The sequence below is a fragment of the Scyliorhinus torazame genome, chromosome 2 (assembly GCF_047496885.1).
Source record: "Scyliorhinus torazame isolate Kashiwa2021f chromosome 2, sScyTor2.1, whole genome shotgun sequence".
NCBI lineage: Eukaryota > Metazoa > Chordata > Chondrichthyes > Carcharhiniformes > Scyliorhinidae > Scyliorhinus > Scyliorhinus torazame.
Window position 1 is genome coordinate 114,131,329 of NC_092708.1, and position 17,297 is coordinate 114,148,625.

Genomic DNA, 17,297 nt, shown 5'->3' on the forward strand with positions numbered 1-17,297 from the left:
AATACAGCACAGGAACAGGCCCTTCGGCCCTCCAAGCCCGTACCTGTCATGATACCAACCTTAGCCAAAAGCCTCAGCACCTCCTTGTGCCATATCCCTTTATACCCATCCTATCCATGTGTTTGTCAAGATGCCTTTTGAAAGCCGTTAAAGTATCTGCTTCCATAACCTCCCCTGCCAATGTGTTCCAGGCACTCACCACCCTCTGCGTAAAAAACCTGCCTCGCACATTTCCTCTAAACTTTGCCCCATGGACCTTGGGCGCAATTCTCCCATCAGGAGTCTAAGTGCTGACGCCGGAGTGAAAACCGGAGTGTTTCACTCCGGCGTCGGAGCCCGCTCCCAGCCCCCTATTCTCCCGCCCCCGGGGGGCCAGGAGCGCGTCGCGTCATTTACGCGCACCGGGCCTGGCGCGGCGCCGCGTAAATGACGCAGCCGGCGCCGCGTAAATGACGTCACCCGCGCATGCGCGGTTGCCGTCCTCCCCGATGCCACCCGGGAAGAAGATGTTGGATGGATCTTGCGGGGAAGCGGGGGAAAGGAGGCCCTCCTTCAGAGAGACCGGCCCGCCGATCGGTGGGCACCGATCGCGGACCAGACCCCATTTGAAGCCCCCCCCGATGCAGGAAACCCCCCACAGGCCGACCCCCAGCGTTCCCGCGCTGTTCCCGCCGGCAGTGACCAGGTGTGGACGACGCCGGCGGGAATCCGTCTTATTGGGCAGGCCGCTCGGCCCATCTGGCCGGAGAATTGCCGCTCGCCCATTGGAAACAGCGAGCGGCAATTCTCCCAGCGGCCAGCCGTGATTCTCGCCGCGCCGGTTTTGGGGGGGGTGGGAGAATCGCGTGCGGGCGTCAGGGTGGCATGGTGGGACACGCGCGGCGTCCCGGCGATTCTCCCACCCGGCGTTGGGGGTGAAGAATTCCGCCCCGTAAACCTATGCCCCCTGGTGACTGACCCCCTCCACCCTGGGAAAGAGTGCCTGCCCATCCACTCTATCCATGCCCGTCATAATCTTGTAGACCTCTATCTGGTCACCCCTCAACCTCCGTCTTTCTAATGAAAACAGTCCGCGTCTATTCAGCCCCTCAACATAGCTAACACCCTCCAGACCAGGCAACATCCTGGTTAACCTCCTCTGCACTCTTTCCAAAGCCTCCACATCCTTCTGGTAGTGTGGCGGCCAGAATTGTGTGCAATATTCCAAGTGCGGGCGTACTAAGGTTCTATACAACTGTAGCTTGACTTGGCAGTTGTTATGCCTCTTCCAATGAAGGCCAGCATTCTGTATGTTTTCTCGACTACCCTGTCCACTTGTGTCACCACCTTCAAAGATCTGTGGACCTGCATGCCCAGATCTCTCTAACTTTCTATATTCCTAAGAGTTTTACCATTTACGGTATATTTCCCCTCTATGTTAGACCTACCAAAATGTATTACTTTACATTTATCCTGATTAAACTCCATTTGCCATTTCTCTGCCCAAGTCTCCAACCTATCTATGTCCTGCTGTATATTCTAACAATCCTCAACACTATCTGCCACTCCACCAACCTTGGTGTCATTCGCGAACTTACTAATCAGACCGGCTACATTTTCCTTCAAATCGCTTATGTATACTACAAACAACCGAGGCCCCAGCACAGACCCCTGTGGAACACCACTAGTCACAACCCTCCATTCAGAAAATCACCCTTCTACTGCTACCCTTTGCCTTCTGTGACCGAGCCAGTTCTGTATCTATCTTACCACCTCACCTCTGATCCCGTGTGACTTCACCTTTTGTACCAGTCTGCCATGAGGCACCTTGTAAAAGGCTTTACTGAAGTCCATGTAAATAACATCCACTGCCCTTCCCATATCAATCATCTTTGTCATCTCCTCAAAATATTCAATCAAGTTGGTGAGGCACAACCTCCACTTCACAAAACCATGCTGTCTATCGCTAATGAGTCCATTTGTTTCCAAATGGGTATAAATCCTTTCCCTGAGAAATCTCTCCAATAATTCAGCTACTACCGACATGAGGCTCACCGGCCTATAGTGTCCAAGAGTATCCCTGCTACCTTTCTTTTTTTTCTTCTTTTTTTTAAATTTAGAGTATCAATCAATTTCTCAATTAAGGGGCAATTAACGTGGCCAATCCCCATCTACCCTGCACATCTTTCGGTTGTGGGGGCGAAATTCATGCAAACATGGGGAGAATGTGCAAACTCCACATGGACAGTGACCCAGAGCCGGGATCGAATCTGGGACCTCCGCGCGGTGAGGCAGCAGTGCTATTCACTGTGCCACCGTGCTGCCCTTCTTAAACAGCGGTACCACATTAGCTATTCTCCAGTGCTCTGGCAGCTCACCTGCAGCCAATGAGAATACAAAGATGTCAATCAAGGCCCCAGAAATTTCCTCCCTTGCTTCCCTCAGTATTCTGGGGAAAATCCCATCCGGCCCAGGAGACCTATCTACTTTAATATATTTTAAAAGACCCAATACCTCCTCCTTTTTGATGTTATCATGATCTAGACTACCACACACACTACCCAAGAATCATCTTCCACAAAGTCCCTTTCTTTGGTGAACACTGATGCAAAGTACTCATTTAGTACCTCGCCCATTTCCTCTGGTTCAACACATAGATTACCCCCACTGTCCTTAAGTGGTCCAATCCTTTTCCTGGCCACCCTCTTGCTTTTTACATATGAATAAAAATCTTTGGGATTCACCTTAATCCTACTTGCCAAGGATTTTTCATGCCCCCTCCTAATATCCCGCTTTGAAAGCAATTGAACTCGAACTCCACATTATCAAATCAAAAGAGATCTGTTTTCAGTGGGACCTGTATGGTTGCTATAGAAATTGCAGTATTTAAAAATTAATGCCAATTTCTAAATACTGTCACCACAACATATTCTTTCAGACATATGGAATTATATTCAATATTTTCAAATTTACAACTTAACATTCATGTTAAGACGTTGAAGCACTTAGATGGGTTTTCTTATGATTGTGAGTTCATAGCTTGCCTGCCTTCCAAATCAATGCAACTGTTTTTAATTAACTAATGGGAACAAATGGTTACTTAAGCCAATGAGCATTGTTAAGTTAGTAAATAATGATTACCACAGCCAATCCTGACTTTTTTTTAACCATAGATGTGAGTCCCATAAATGTTAGCTACAAGACTTAAGTATATAAATATTAAAATCCCAATATGAAAGTAAAAATTATTCCAACATTTGATAACATTTATATCCATTATTTGTCAGCTTGCCTCAATAAAAGTAATTTCAAATATTTCAGCATGGGTTATTCTTAGTGTAATATTCATTGAAATTACACTGACAATTATGTGTTCCATCCTATACCCACTCATGTTTTATCATGTATGCATTGAATCATAGAATTTACAGTGCAGAAGGATAAATATTGAATAAATATGATGGCACGCATTTTGACAAATATAGGAAATAATATCTTGAATAAATTAGCATTTGACTGTTTTCACACATGCCAGTTTCGAGGCTGTAGGTAATTCCAATGAGCAGTTACCATTCACCAGTTCCATGAAGAATGTCACAAAATCTCCATGTCGAACAGCTCCAAGCAACTGAACAATGTTCGTTGCCTTCAGACTTCTCCAGATTTCCAATTCTTCTCGTCTATAATATTTCTTTGGAACCTAAAAATACACAGAGAAATTGTCAAATAAGAATAGATGAGAAAGTACAGTTAAAGATCTTCTTGAATTTGCATAAAAACTTATTTACATATTAATTTTCATTAAAATTATGCAGAGCAACACCACTCAGTTTTAAACAGTCACCAATATGGAAGACCCCTCTTAAGGTTTGACCCTTTGCTCAAAAAATCCCCCCCTCATCCCTATTCACAGTAATCTAAGTGCTCATCTCATTGTATAACATTGACTGCTGGAATCTATCAATGTTTCTCATTTCAGACTAACTAGTTCAGGTCACAGTAATGATTTTCCCAACTGCCCCAAAATAAATTAATTTCTATGAATTTAGAGGCAGAATTACAACAATTCACATTAAATGCAAGATGTGGGGTATGTTTTATTTTTCAATTATTTAAATTTCACTCATACTTGCTGCCCTTTTTTGGTTCACGCGCTACGTTATAATAAGACAGACATTTCGTTTGTATCTCTAATGGTGAGCCGCTGGAGGAGGCACAAAGGAAAAGATACCCACTGGAAGGAAAACAAAGGGGGTCGAACCTACACTAGTCATACACCCCCTAGTGGCTTATCACAGAAAATGCGAGAGGTAAGCAATCGGCCCTCTTCTTCAGTGGACAAAGGAACATAAAATGAGAAGCAAATCTAATTTATTTTATAGGAGAAATTCTTTATTTTGCAACTTTGCAAAAATAAATTCAGGGAAACAAACTTCATGCATAATTTTATCAGAGCAGGATAAATGTATAACAGCGGCACAAAAGGCTCAGTTGCACTCTGTCCTAAATTCTGCAGGGCCTCTTTCTCTTTGGATTTGTCACCTGTTCCAGACACTGTAGAACTTTGCAAGCTTAGCTTACATTTTTTTTTTAAAGTCCCTAGAATGTTATCCTTTAAGTAATTTGGGAATTTCAACTCACCTTTTCATGTGAAACTTCTAAGTACATATCTATTGCAATAATATAAACATAATAGTTAAAAAGAATTTTCTTAAAGTGGTGACAGCTGCAATTAGTACCACAATGCACTTTGCTGCTCTCATTTTAAATGTACTGTAACCTAGTTGTTGTGGGATTGGACTAAAAGTGGTGAGTTCATAAATCTAGTAATTTGTAGACTTATCATCAAAAAATAATAAAATCTGTTTAAATTGTCATAAAAATCCCAATGATTCAAAGAAGTGAACCTGTCACTGGTAATTGGTTTGATTTACACACGATCCCCATCCAAACTATGTGGTTGACTGTTGGGGAATAAATTAAATATTTGTTAAAGGATAGATTTTGTGTCCCGATCTCACACGCCTGGCTGCCAATTTGACCTTTAAATGAGCAGGATGCCCATCTGAAACAGGAAGTGCCTTGCTGATGTCAAATTAACTATGTGGAAACAAGTAGCAATAAAGCTTCATAGTTTTTATTGGCTATGGATCACAACACAGCATCATTTGGCATTTTGTTGCTGTTGTACTCATTAGTTATTGAAGAAAAAGTATAAAAGCTGCTGTGGGGAAGCAACTTTCAAAAAGTGCTCATTCCACCATCAATAATGCAGCTACTACCCAAGGGGTCTACAGCAAAGATAATGGATGTCGACTTTGGGTCTTTTCTCTGTTGCAGACGGAAGGGCTGATCTACAAAGTAAAAGGAAGCTTTTGACTGCCCCTTTTTGATCTTCTGTTTGGAGAGGGGATGGACAGACAACCATCTTTTGATGTTCCTCTAAATTCTTCAAGAGCATGAGGCTAAGGTTGGAGGCTGGGAATACCCCTCCTTCCCTTAGCCTGTAATGCAATGAGGCAGGAGGGGCATTCCTGGGGGAAATACTGCAGCAATGTAAACAGGGTGGAGACACAGATAAAACTTCATTCGCATCGCGCTGTTTGAAAGCCACAATCTGCAGACTGCATTGGTTCTCCAGAAAGAGATAATGCTGACAGCCATTACCTGCGCAGCATTCTTCATTGATGTCATGGGAGGAATAATATGAATAATGCATTCATATTCCCCCTCAAACGCGTATCTGATCCTTTTTCTCTTCTGTGAACATTCCACAATTGTAATTGAAAGAAAGATTGCCCTTAATATGTTGGTTGTCAAGCTAAGGAATACTATTCATTTCGGATTTAATACAGTTTTCACTAGCGATAATACAGTTGTCAATTTTGAGAATACAATTTTCAATATCTTGTAGTCTGTGTGATAAAACATAATTGTTTTAAGCTTACAAGCTGCAATATCAACTGTACAGTTTTCATTTTATAGTTATTTTCAGTGTGTAAAAAAAATGTTTTGCTCATCATAATGAAACCTCCTGTACTCAAATCAAGAAAATGAAAGGCTGAGTCAGAGAACAGAAGAAGATAAATTTAATTAAATCATAATTTTTAAGGACATTTTCTATGAGTAAGATGCCATACAAAACAAATTATGACTGAAAGCAAAATAATAAACTATTGATCTCGGAGACAGAGAATATGACTGCACGCTGGAATTCAATCCTGCAATAGAGTAGCTTTTCCAGTACATCCCAAGAACTCCAGCAAATCATCATTTTTTTAATTACATCTGGAGTTAAATTTATTTCAAGAACAAGAAATCCTTTTACTGGTTTCGGCAGATGAAAGGCAGTGAAATAGTGAAAGGTATTGCCTTCTAAGATCAATTAACAAGTAATGATGAAAACCTTTTGCACCCAATGGTTCACAGTCACTAACATTTAATATTTCAGTCTAATGGTGTAATAAATCTATATACAGTGGAGTCTTTTATAGCTAAATCATATTTTCTATAATAATAGTTCCAGTATTTCAGGAATTGACTGATACATTGAGGGAAATTATGAAGTCTGTACCAGTGATGTACACCCTCAAAATACTGTAATCCTGAGAACTTGATTTACTCAAAGCTTTTAAGCTTGAGGGTACAGGGCTTGCTTTGCAAAAAAAAATGATTGCAATAATTCATTTAACTTTAAAAAGTTTGTCAGCAATGGTGATGCTAGAGTTGGAATTAGAAATATGATTGTAAAGGGCTAAAGTTACTCAGTTTATGACTGTGCACCTCAACTGTGCATTCTCTGTAGCTAAACTTGATCACTTTAATGTAATATAAGTTATCAACACCCTTTTGTCAATTATCTTCCGAATTAATCAAGAAGGTACCAAATTTGTCTTGTCCCTTGTTGTGTTCAGTGACCTTGCCATTGCAATGATGCACACTGAACAGCTAATGACTTAACTAGAATAATGATTTATTGATGAACACGTGGAAAGATAACAAACAGAATACAATACAGACTAGGTCACTATTTGAGTTCCATGAATTCTCCTGGAACTGCCCAATGTGTGACTGTCCTGTTGTACACCTTGGGCGAGATTCTCCGACCCCCCGCCGGGTCGGAGAATCGCCGGGGCCTGGCATGAATCCTGCCCCCGCCGGTTGCCGAATTCTCTACCACCGGATATTCGGCGGGGGCGGGAATCGCGCCGGTTGGCGGGCCTTCCCCCGCGATTCTCCGGCCCGGATGGGCCAAAGTCCCGCCGCTAAAATGCCTGTCCCGCCGGCGTAGATTAAACCACCTACCTTACCGGCGGGACAAGGCGGCGCGGGCGGGCTCCGGGGTCCTGGGGGTGCGTGGGGCAATCTGGCCCCGGGAAGTACCTCACGGTGGCCTGGCCCGCGATCGGGGCCCACCGATCCGCTGGCGAGTCTGTGCCGTGGGGGCCCTCTTTCCCTTCCGCCTTCGCCACGGTCTCCACCATGGCGGAGGCGGAAGAGACTGTCTCCACTGCGCATGCGCGGGAATGCTGTCAGCGGCCGCTAATGCTCCCGCGCATGCGCCGCCCGGAGATGTCATTTCCGCGCCAGCTGGCGGGGCACCAAAGGCCTTTTCCGCCAGCTGGCGGGGCGGAAATTCGTCCGGCGCCGACCTAGCCCCTTAAGGTTGGGGCTCGGCCCCCAAAGATGCGGAGCATTCCGTACCTTTGGGGCAGCGCGATGTCCGACTGATTTGCGCCGTTTTGGGCGCCAGTCGGCGGACATCGCGCCGTTTCTGGAGAATTTTGCCCCCCTTATTCCCGACTGGAGCGTGTCCCACGTCACGTGACCGATGTCTGATGCCACCAGCTGGTGGGGGGTTGCATTGCTAACTATGTACAATACTATTTACAGGCATGTCACCACATCCCTTTCCATATGATTTGAGACCAAGATCTCTCCTTTAGTAACAAACAAACCAACAAACTTGCATTTATGTAGTGCCAACCCCAGTAGAGAACTCCCACATCTGCTGGCATTCAGAGGAGTAAGAGGTAACTTGATTGAAACATCTACGTTCCTGAGGGATCTTGACAGGGTCGATGGGGAGAGATTATTTCTGTTTGTGGCAGAATCTCGAACTAGCGGTCAATGTTTAAAAATAAGGGGTTGGCCATTTAAAACAAAGATGAGGCAAAGTTGTTTTTCTTTCAAATGATTGGGAGTCTTTGGAACTCTCTTCCTGAAAAGGCATTGGAAGCAGCGTCTTTGAATATCTTTAAGGCAGAGGTGGATTAATTCTTGGTAAGCAAGGTGGTAAGTTATCGTGAGGTAGGCGGTGTGCAGATTTGAGGTTACTATCAGATCAGTCATGATCTTATTAAATAGCAGAGCTGCCTACTCCTATTTCTTCATCATACGTCCCTCAGTATTGCACTGATGTGTTAGTCTAGATTATGTGCTCAGAGCTCGGATTAGAACCTGGGACCATAACCTTCTTGTTTTTTAATATTTTATTCAGGGCATTTTCATATAACAAACAAAAGCAGAAGAAAAATCATACAACATTATAAGTTATACTCCACACCTTGCTCCCCCAATATCGCCTTTTCCCAACCTGCCTTCTCCATTTTAACAACCCCCCCCCCGCCATTTGCTGACCCCTCAATGCTCCTTACAGAAGTTGATAAATGGCTTCCATCTCCGAGCGACCCCCTCAGGTCAAAATGTTTTTTAAATTTAGAGTACCCAATTCACCAAATGATTAAGAGATAGTCCTTCATGGCAGAGAGCTCAACAATACAGCTGCTTTGGCTGACTTCAGCTGCAACACACTGAAAAACAAAAACAAAAAGACAGACACACCCAAGCTTTTCTCAAAGTGAAACTAAAAAGCAGAACCCGAGCTCAGCTCCACCCACACTCTGACATCACTGCAGTAACTTGAACAGCCAAACATTTCTCAAAGCGACATTCTCATGACACCCATGTAAAGATCACTACACCCACGATCCTAAGTTTTGTCTTCTGGAGTGGTTCTCCAGATCCTCCACCTTCTCCTTCAGCCTCTTTTGGGTCTCCAGCATTACCCCGACCTCTGCTACCAACAAGCCAACTGCTCCTCGTGCTCCCCCAGCACTTCCTTCATTTCTGGATCGCCTGGTCCTGGGACTCCAACCTCTGCTCCACTCTCTCGATCCCCAATTTGATCGGCTACACCACTTTGGCCAGGTCTTCCAGGACCTCCTTCCTCTGCTGGCTAAACGTAGCATTCAAAAACTCTATTAGCTGCTCCATTGACCACTGGGCGGGCAAAACAACCCCCTTGCCCTCCGCCATTTATCCTGTGGCTCATCACGAAGACTCTCCTGTTCCAGCAGCTCTTTTCTTCTTGCCCCACTCCTAGTTCGTGATCCATCCACCAGCCACGCCAGAGGAATAAAACCTTCTCCAGGTACTCCTACATATCTTTCTATCAAAAACTTTGCCTTTTGGGCAGGGAAAAGACCAAAAAGATGCCGCCTTGAACGGGAGCCACCAAATGTGCGAGCACCCACTCCATGGCCGCCACCGTAAGTCTGGATCCATAACCTTCTAACACAGAGGCAAGAGTGCTAACACTAGCTAAGGCTAAGAGGCTGAATGTGAGAATTACAGATTTGAACTGAATAACGAATAGCGAAGAATAGTGCTTCGATATGGTAAACAAATAGTGCCCACTGTTTGTATCAACAATCACAAACCAAGGACGAAATCTACCGGCCATGCCCAGCTGGAACCGGGGGGCAACAACACGGCCTGAAGATTTCCGGAGAGGTCTCCCCTGGGATTCTCAACACGGCTGCTAGATTGCATCCTTGGTTTGTGGTTTGTTGCACCTCGCAAGATGTAACCAGATCTTGTGAGACATCATGAACTGGCTCCTGCCCAGAATGGGCAGGATCCAGTTTCACACGGCTAAGTGAGTTTAAGAACCGACTTAGCCATGCTCGCGCCGGATCTAATGGCCACCCGGCATCTACTGGCCTCACTGAGGAGACCCCAGCCAGGCGCTGTTTAGTACTGGTCCCCACAAACGTGGACCAGGTGGAATGGTACCTGGAGGGTCTCCCAGGTGATCAGAAGGCCCAGGGTGGTCGGTTTCCGGGCAGGGTGGCACCCTGGCATTGCCACCCAAGCGCCAGTCTGGCACTGCCAGGATGCCCAGCTGGTGCTGCCAGGCTGGCAGGGGCACTATCAGGGTGCCAGGCTGCCAGTGCCAAGGTGCCAGGCCCTTTCCCCAGACTCTTTTTTCCTTAGATTATGCCTCAAAGGAAAATATGATTTGTGAAAAATGATTTTGCACAATAATTTTAATGTAAATAATTAATGTTAAGGTTAACTGTACATATGCAACGATGTGAAAATCATTCTTGTAACTATAAGTGTTAGCAGTGTGGGAAGGACAAAGAAAAGCGGTTTTACAAAGTCAACCTGCTGTTGTACATGTCAGCATTGTTACCTTCTTTGCAGCACATGTAAGCTTCTTATTCTTATCATATACAAGAGTGACTTCACCAAATTTCCCACATCCAAGAGTGTAAACACATTGCCAGTCTTTACCCTCATTGTAAGAATCATACGCCTGAGGTTGACTCTGAAAAGGTACAAGTAAAGGAAATTAAAAGCGTATATGACTGGTAGAACTCAATTAACCACAAAACCATATCGAGCAGCTAATGGCAGCTTGCTTCCTTAAAGGAAAAATATGACTAAAAAGTAGTTTCTTCATTCTCAGTATGGAGAGCAGCTCAATGGAATACTGCTTTAACAGGGTAATTAACTCAGGAAATTTGAGAGACTCAATCTAGGGACTTGTGAAGACTGAGCACAGAGTCCGAGAAATTAAAGCAGAGGAAAGAGAACATTGGGTGAAATCTTCAACAACAAAAGCAACATCTGACAAACAGCTATAGTGACATCCCAATCTTGGAACAACTGATTGGTGAGTACCTGGTCAGTGTTTCCAGATAAAAGTCGAGAATGTAGAGTCTTGACAGGGAACCTCAGCCTTGTTCCCTTTAGGAAATGCTGGATGCCTTTTGTGGCCTGGGTGACAACATTTGCAGGAACTGTCGGCAGCGAGAGCAGCTCGAATTGCAGGTTTTGGAGCTTGAGCAGAGGCAGGAGTCACTATGGGCATCCAGGAAGCTGAGAGCTATGTGGGTAGCACACCTTTGGAGGTTGTCAACCCGCAACTTGAAAAGGTTCAGGCAGAGAGGCATTGGGGGCCTGCCAGAAGGACAAGGAGGGTCAGGTAGGCGGGGCACAGGTTCCATGAGAGCATCACACTCTCCAATTGTTATTTAGTTCTGAATCATGGAGTTGGTTCCTTTGGGTAGTGCAGTTAGAGACAAATCCATTGAAGCATTGGTGACTTATCTGCATATGAAGGAAGGGAAGAGTGGAAGAGCAATAGTGGTAGTGGATTCAATAGTAAGAGAAAGGACAGGCCCTTCTTGTGCTGCAGATGTGACACCAGGATGATCTGTTGTCTTCCCAGTGCCAGGGTTAAGGATGCTACTGAACAGCTGCAGGAGCTTCTGGGAGGGGAAGGAGGACAGCCAGAGGTCATGGATTATATTGGCACCAATGACATAGGCAGGAAGAGCAATGAGGTCCTGAAGGTAGAATTTAGGGAGCTGGAAAGGAGATTGAAAAGCAGGACCTCAAAGACTGTAATCTCTGGATTCCACCTGGTGCCACATGCTAGTGCGTAATAATAAGAATAATAATTCCTTATTGTCACAAGTAGGCTTCAATGACGTTACAGTGAAAAGCCCCTAGTCACCACATTCCGGCACCTGTTCGGGGAGGCCGATACGGAAAGCAGATAAAAACAGGCACCGAGTATTCATTAAGAACCATACCAATATCCTCCTCTACACACAGCTTATCCTTATGGTGCCTAATAGGCCCAATGTTTTGACGCTGTAGTCTTCACTGGTTCGGTGACAGCAACTATTTGACTCTGAATTTCAGGCCCAAACTTTGCAGCTGATCCTTCTTTTCCATATCTTCTGTTTTAAGTAGGTTGGTGCTCATCTGGAGATTTAGCTGATCTGACCATTGAAGAGTATTTTCTACTGCCTCTGCAAAGAGGGAAGACAATTCTGACTGAGGTCCAGATCAAGTTCATCAGCACTTGATCTCCAATTCAGTGTAGTTGACTACAATGGCTGTTTTGATACCTTCTGTGGTTTTGAGGAGGTTGAGGGAACCAGACGCATCTCTGTTCAGAAGATAAAGAGTTGATTGTGGACGATATACAGAATTTGGATTATTTGTTTGTTGCCATTCCGGAGAGGCTGTTGAATCCAGCCTATGCCTGGTAGTTGGATTCTTCCAGGACCACACTGTGGTGCATCTGTCATCCATAGTCATAGATCTTATAGCCACAGTTCCTGATCTGACAGGACTGTCACATTGGCTCCTGTGTCTAACCTGAACTCCATGAGGTGACCATTTACAGGTATGTTAGCATTCCAAAATGTGAATCTGGGTTCCTTGATTCCTCCCAAAAAGCATCATTGGACTTCTTCTTGGTGAGGCTCATCTATCTCATGGACTCTTTGAGACCATCTGCATGTCTCGAGGTTGTGGAGTTACACATCTTTCCAAAGTGCCCCAGGAAGTTGCAGTGAAAGCACTGCACGGTGATTGTTGGACACTGCCCGCCCTCTGAGCTTTTGGTGCCACAACACTGACTTGGTTTGTCGCCATCTTGTATTTTGCTTGGGTAGGTATTGTCTTCTTTCTTCTGGAGTCTCCATGACTCCGGTATCAAATTTTACTTCACAACTTTCCTGTGAAACTCTGTGGGATGTTTTATTATGTTACAATTGTTATTTAAATACAAGTTGTTGTTGTCTTGAGTGGCGGAATCAGATGCCACAGCTGCCCCATGGGGTTCCATGATCAGGAAGGAGTGAGAGGTGGGGTGGGGTGGGAAGGGGGGTTGAATCCCTGCCAGTGGAAGCCTAAGCTTTCTCTGTGAGTCCTGGAGATTCTCTGGCCTGAATCTTCTTTGCTGCTGTAAGTAACACTCAATACGTTCTGCACCATTCAGGATAAAGTAGTCAGCTTGCATAGGGTTCAATGGTTTGTTTCATCTGTGTTTGATTATTCTAGTCTGGTACTGATCCTTGTACATTTGCTTGATTGTTTAAGCCTGTGAGTGGAGTTAGTCAGTTATGTACTGACACCACAAAATAAATGTTCCAGAAAGGAACTGGACTCTGAGCAAAGACAATACATATGTTGAAAATCATGTCATTTGTGAGATAAGAAGATAAGAATTAGGAGCAGCAGTAGGCCATCTGGCCCCTTGAGCCTGCTCCTCCATTCAATAAGATCATGGTTGATCTTTTTGTGGACTCAGCTCCACTTACCCGCCATAACCCTTAATTCCTTTACTGTTCAAAAATATATCTATCTTTGCCTTAAAAACATTCAACGAGGTAGCCTCAACTGCTTCACTGGGCAGGGAATTCCACAGATTCACAACCCTTTGGGTGAAGAAGTTCCTCCTCAACTCAGTCCTAAATCTGCTCCCCCTTATTTTGAGGCCATGCCCCCTGGTTCTAGTTTAACCGCCAGTGGAAACAGCCTCCCTGCTTCTATTTTATCTATTCCCTTCATAATTTATGTATTTCAATATGATCCTCCTCATTCTTCTAAATTTCAATGAGTATAGTCTCAGTCTACTCAGTCTCTCCTCATAAGCTAATCTTCTCAACTCCGCAATCAACTAGTGAATCTCCTCTGCACCCCCTCCAGTGCCAGTACATCCTTTCTCAACTAAGGAGACCAAAACTGTACACAGTACTCCAGGTGTGGCCTCACCAGCACCCTATACAGCTGTGACATAACCTTCTTGTTTTTAAACTCCATTCCTCTAGCAATGAAGGACAAAACTCCATTTGCCTCTGTAATTAGCTGCTGCACCTGCAAACCGACTTTTAGCGATTCACGCACAAGGACAACCTCTATGCCACATAAAATGGATTGGTTTTGCTGGCGACTTCCGATTCTCTGATTATTTGGATGGCTTTTACCAAAGATTGGAGTACATCTGACAGAGTGCCATCAGCCACTCCCACTCCTCAGCTTGTTATGAGCTTGATTTAAGGTCACCATAGTCACAGCTTTTAGCCAATCCATATAACTAATTTACAAAAGAGTCTGTGCGTTCACCAGGCTTTTGGACACTTGTTAAATTTTGCTCACTTCAAAATTGTTTCTAGGGTGTCAAAGAACTTCATGACCCCTTCAAAGTTATTGGAAGATTTAATAGTTCCGTGTATGGCGTCAGCTATTGGACCTACTGAATATAATAGTGTACTCACTTACTCAGTCTCTGGTGAGATTGTCCAGCTGTTCATGCCTGTGGGATCTTCCAATCCCAGTGATGGCGCACTCTGCCATGGGTTTCCGGATGGATTCAATGGGAAATCCCTTTGAATGCGGCGGGACCAGACGATCTTGCCACCTCCCGCCACCAAGAAACATGTTGTGGGGACGCCAGATAATCGCATCCTCTGTTTCTCATTCAAGCCTGATGCTATCATGTATCGTAAAATTCTATTTCTCCACATTGCTCAATTTTGCAGCTGGGCTGGCCCTTCCAAGTTTCTTCATTGGCCTGGCAGTGTTGATTTACCATCCATGGCTGATTTCAACAGAGGAGAGTACACTTTGACCTTTAAAAAAATAGCACCACAGTAAATATTTTCTTTTCTTCCTGCACTTGTCAGGATTTGGCAGGCTCCTGTCATGATTACAAGAGTTGTTTCAAACTTTGCAGAAAATCTTTTAAACAAATTGTTTTGGCCAGCAAGTTGCTTTCCTGAGCTTGGAAAACTGACTTGAAGCTGAGTTTTTACTCTGACTTGTCTTTAATTTTTTTTCATTCACATGTAATCAGCGTGTGTTATAGCGTTAACTCTGGATCTGGGCTGCGGCGTTCTTTGAGCTACTTTCATTAAACTGTCAGTCTGCCAGTGCTGCATGATTACTGTGCTGAATTTAAAAGTTTATTACAGTTTTTTTGGAGTTTGCTTATCCTTTGGCGATCTGGCTAGTTCCTGTGACTCTGCTTTTGTTCGGGTCTCATGGTAGACCGGTAGCATTGTGGATAGCACAATTGCTTCACAGCTCCGGCGTCCCAGGTTCGATTCCGGCTTGGGTCACTGTGTGCGGAGTCTGCACATCCTTCCCGTGTGTGCGTGGGTTTCCTCCGGGTGCTCGTTTCCTCCCACAGTCCAAAGATGTGCATGTTAGGTGGGTTGGCCATGATAAATTGCCCTTAGTGTCCAAAATTGCCCTTAGTGTTGGGTGGGGTTACTGGGTTATGGGGATAGGGTGGAAGTGTTGACCTTGGGTAGGGTGCTCTTTCCAAGAACCGGTGCAGACTCAATGGGCCGAATGGCCTCCTTCTGCACTGTAAATTCTATGAAAAAAACCTCCACCTGTTCTGATGGAACCCATTTACACTGGATTGGATTGGATTTGTTTATTGTCACGTGTACCGAGGTACAGTGAAAAGTATTTTTCTGCGAGCAGCTCAGAAGATCATTAAGAACATGGGAAGAAAAGGGAAGAAAAGAAAATACATAATAGGGCAACACAACCTATACAATGTAACTACATAAGCACCGGCATCGGATGAAACATACAGGGTGTAGTGTTAATGAGGTCAGTCCCTAAGAGGGTCGTTTGGGAGTCTGGTAACAGCGGGGTAGAAGCTGTTTTTGAGTCTGTTCGTGCGTGTTCTCAGACTTCTGTATCTCCTGCCCGATGGAAGAAGTTGGAAGAGTGAGTAAGCCGGGTGGCAGGGGTCTTTGATTATGCTGCCTGCTTTCCCCAGGCAGCGGGAGATGTAGATGGAGTCAATGGATGGGAGGCAGGTTTGTGTGATGGACTGGGCGGTGTTCACGACTCTCTGAAGTTTCTTGCGGTCCTGGGCCGAGCAGTTGCCATACCAGGCTGTGATGCAGCCAGATAGGATGCTTTCTATGGTGCATCTGTAAAAGTTGGTAAGGGTTAATGTGGACATGCTGAATTTCCTTCGTTTCCTGAAGAAGTATAGGCACTGTTGTGCTTTCTTGGTGGTAGCGTCAACGTGGGTGGACCAGGACAGATTTTTGGAGATGTGTATCCCTAGGAATTTGAAACTGCTAACCATCTCCACCTCGGCCCCGTTGATGCTGACAGGGGTGTGTACAGTACTTTGCTTCCTGAAGTCAATGACCAGCTCTTTAGTTTGCTGGCATTGAGGGATAGATTGTTGTGGCTGCACCACTCCACTAGGTTCTCTATCTCCCTCCTGTATTCTGACTCGTCGCTATTCGAGATCTGGCCCACTATGGTCGTATGGTCAACAAACTTGTAGATGGAGTTGGAACCAAATTTTGCCATGCAGTCATGTGTGTACAGTGAGTACAGTAGGGGGCTAAGTACGTAGCCTTGCGGGGCCCCGGTGTTGAGGACTATTGTGGAGGATCCACTGCACAGTGGATTTTTATTCTGCCCTTCAGCCACCACACCTGTAATAGAGCTTCTTAGGCAATCTCCATCTGTGTACTCAAGGTTTTCAAGGTATGTACATTTCTCTCAGGTCAGGTTACAGTTTCTTCTTCATTCTCAGGGATTTGGGGGCCCTTCACCTATTGCCACTGTGATATAAGGTTTCATGTTTCATGAAGTAGTCTAGAGGCTTGTATGGTTGAACAGTAAATGCTGATGACACATAACTATATACACATGTACATGTTACTGGTTTTGACAAAGAGTTTTCCAAACTTGAAATGTTAGCTCCGTTCTCTCTCCACAGATGCTGTCAGACCTACTGCGATTGTCCAGTATTTTCTGTTTTTGTACAGGAAACAGTCCTGACTAGTTGCTATATTCATGCTGATTTCTATCAGACCAGATCTACTACTCCTATTTGACGCTCTGCATCATAATGTGTGCGGCACTGTTTTACCAGTCCGACACTGCCAGTACCCTTACAGTCCCAAATACCCATTTGCTACAGATGCTTGTAGGGTTTATGGATATAAAGACCATGGACTTTTTAAGACTTGATGCCAGTCAATAAATGTCACACTTAATGCTCTTAGACATCTGTGCATTTATTGCCAGATGTCAAAAGCACCCTCAATCCCTGAATCTGCTTTTTGGTTGATCCTCAGCTTTGACTGTGCGTATGGTGAACCTTGGCACTGAGCAAAGGAGTGCAAATGAAGGAGGTGGCAAGTGTGTATTAAGGCAAGTCTTTATTGTACATTTAGAAAAAA

General features: G+C 44.7%; 1 protein-coding gene across 1 annotated transcript in view; it reads right to left on the bottom strand.

The window, feature by feature from the left end:
- LOC140406771 (uncharacterized) overlaps positions 1 to 17,297 on the bottom strand; it is a 104,459-nt gene that overhangs the window by 38,525 nt on the left and 48,637 nt on the right. Inside the window, exons 5-6 of the mRNA XM_072494705.1 lie at positions 10,460 to 10,594; positions 3,550 to 3,679 (exon numbers count right to left, since the gene is read on the bottom strand). Of these exons, the coding sequence (XP_072350806.1) occupies positions 3,550 to 3,679; positions 10,460 to 10,594 (265 nt within the window). The remainder of the gene's footprint in view (positions 1 to 3,549; positions 3,680 to 10,459; positions 10,595 to 17,297) is intronic.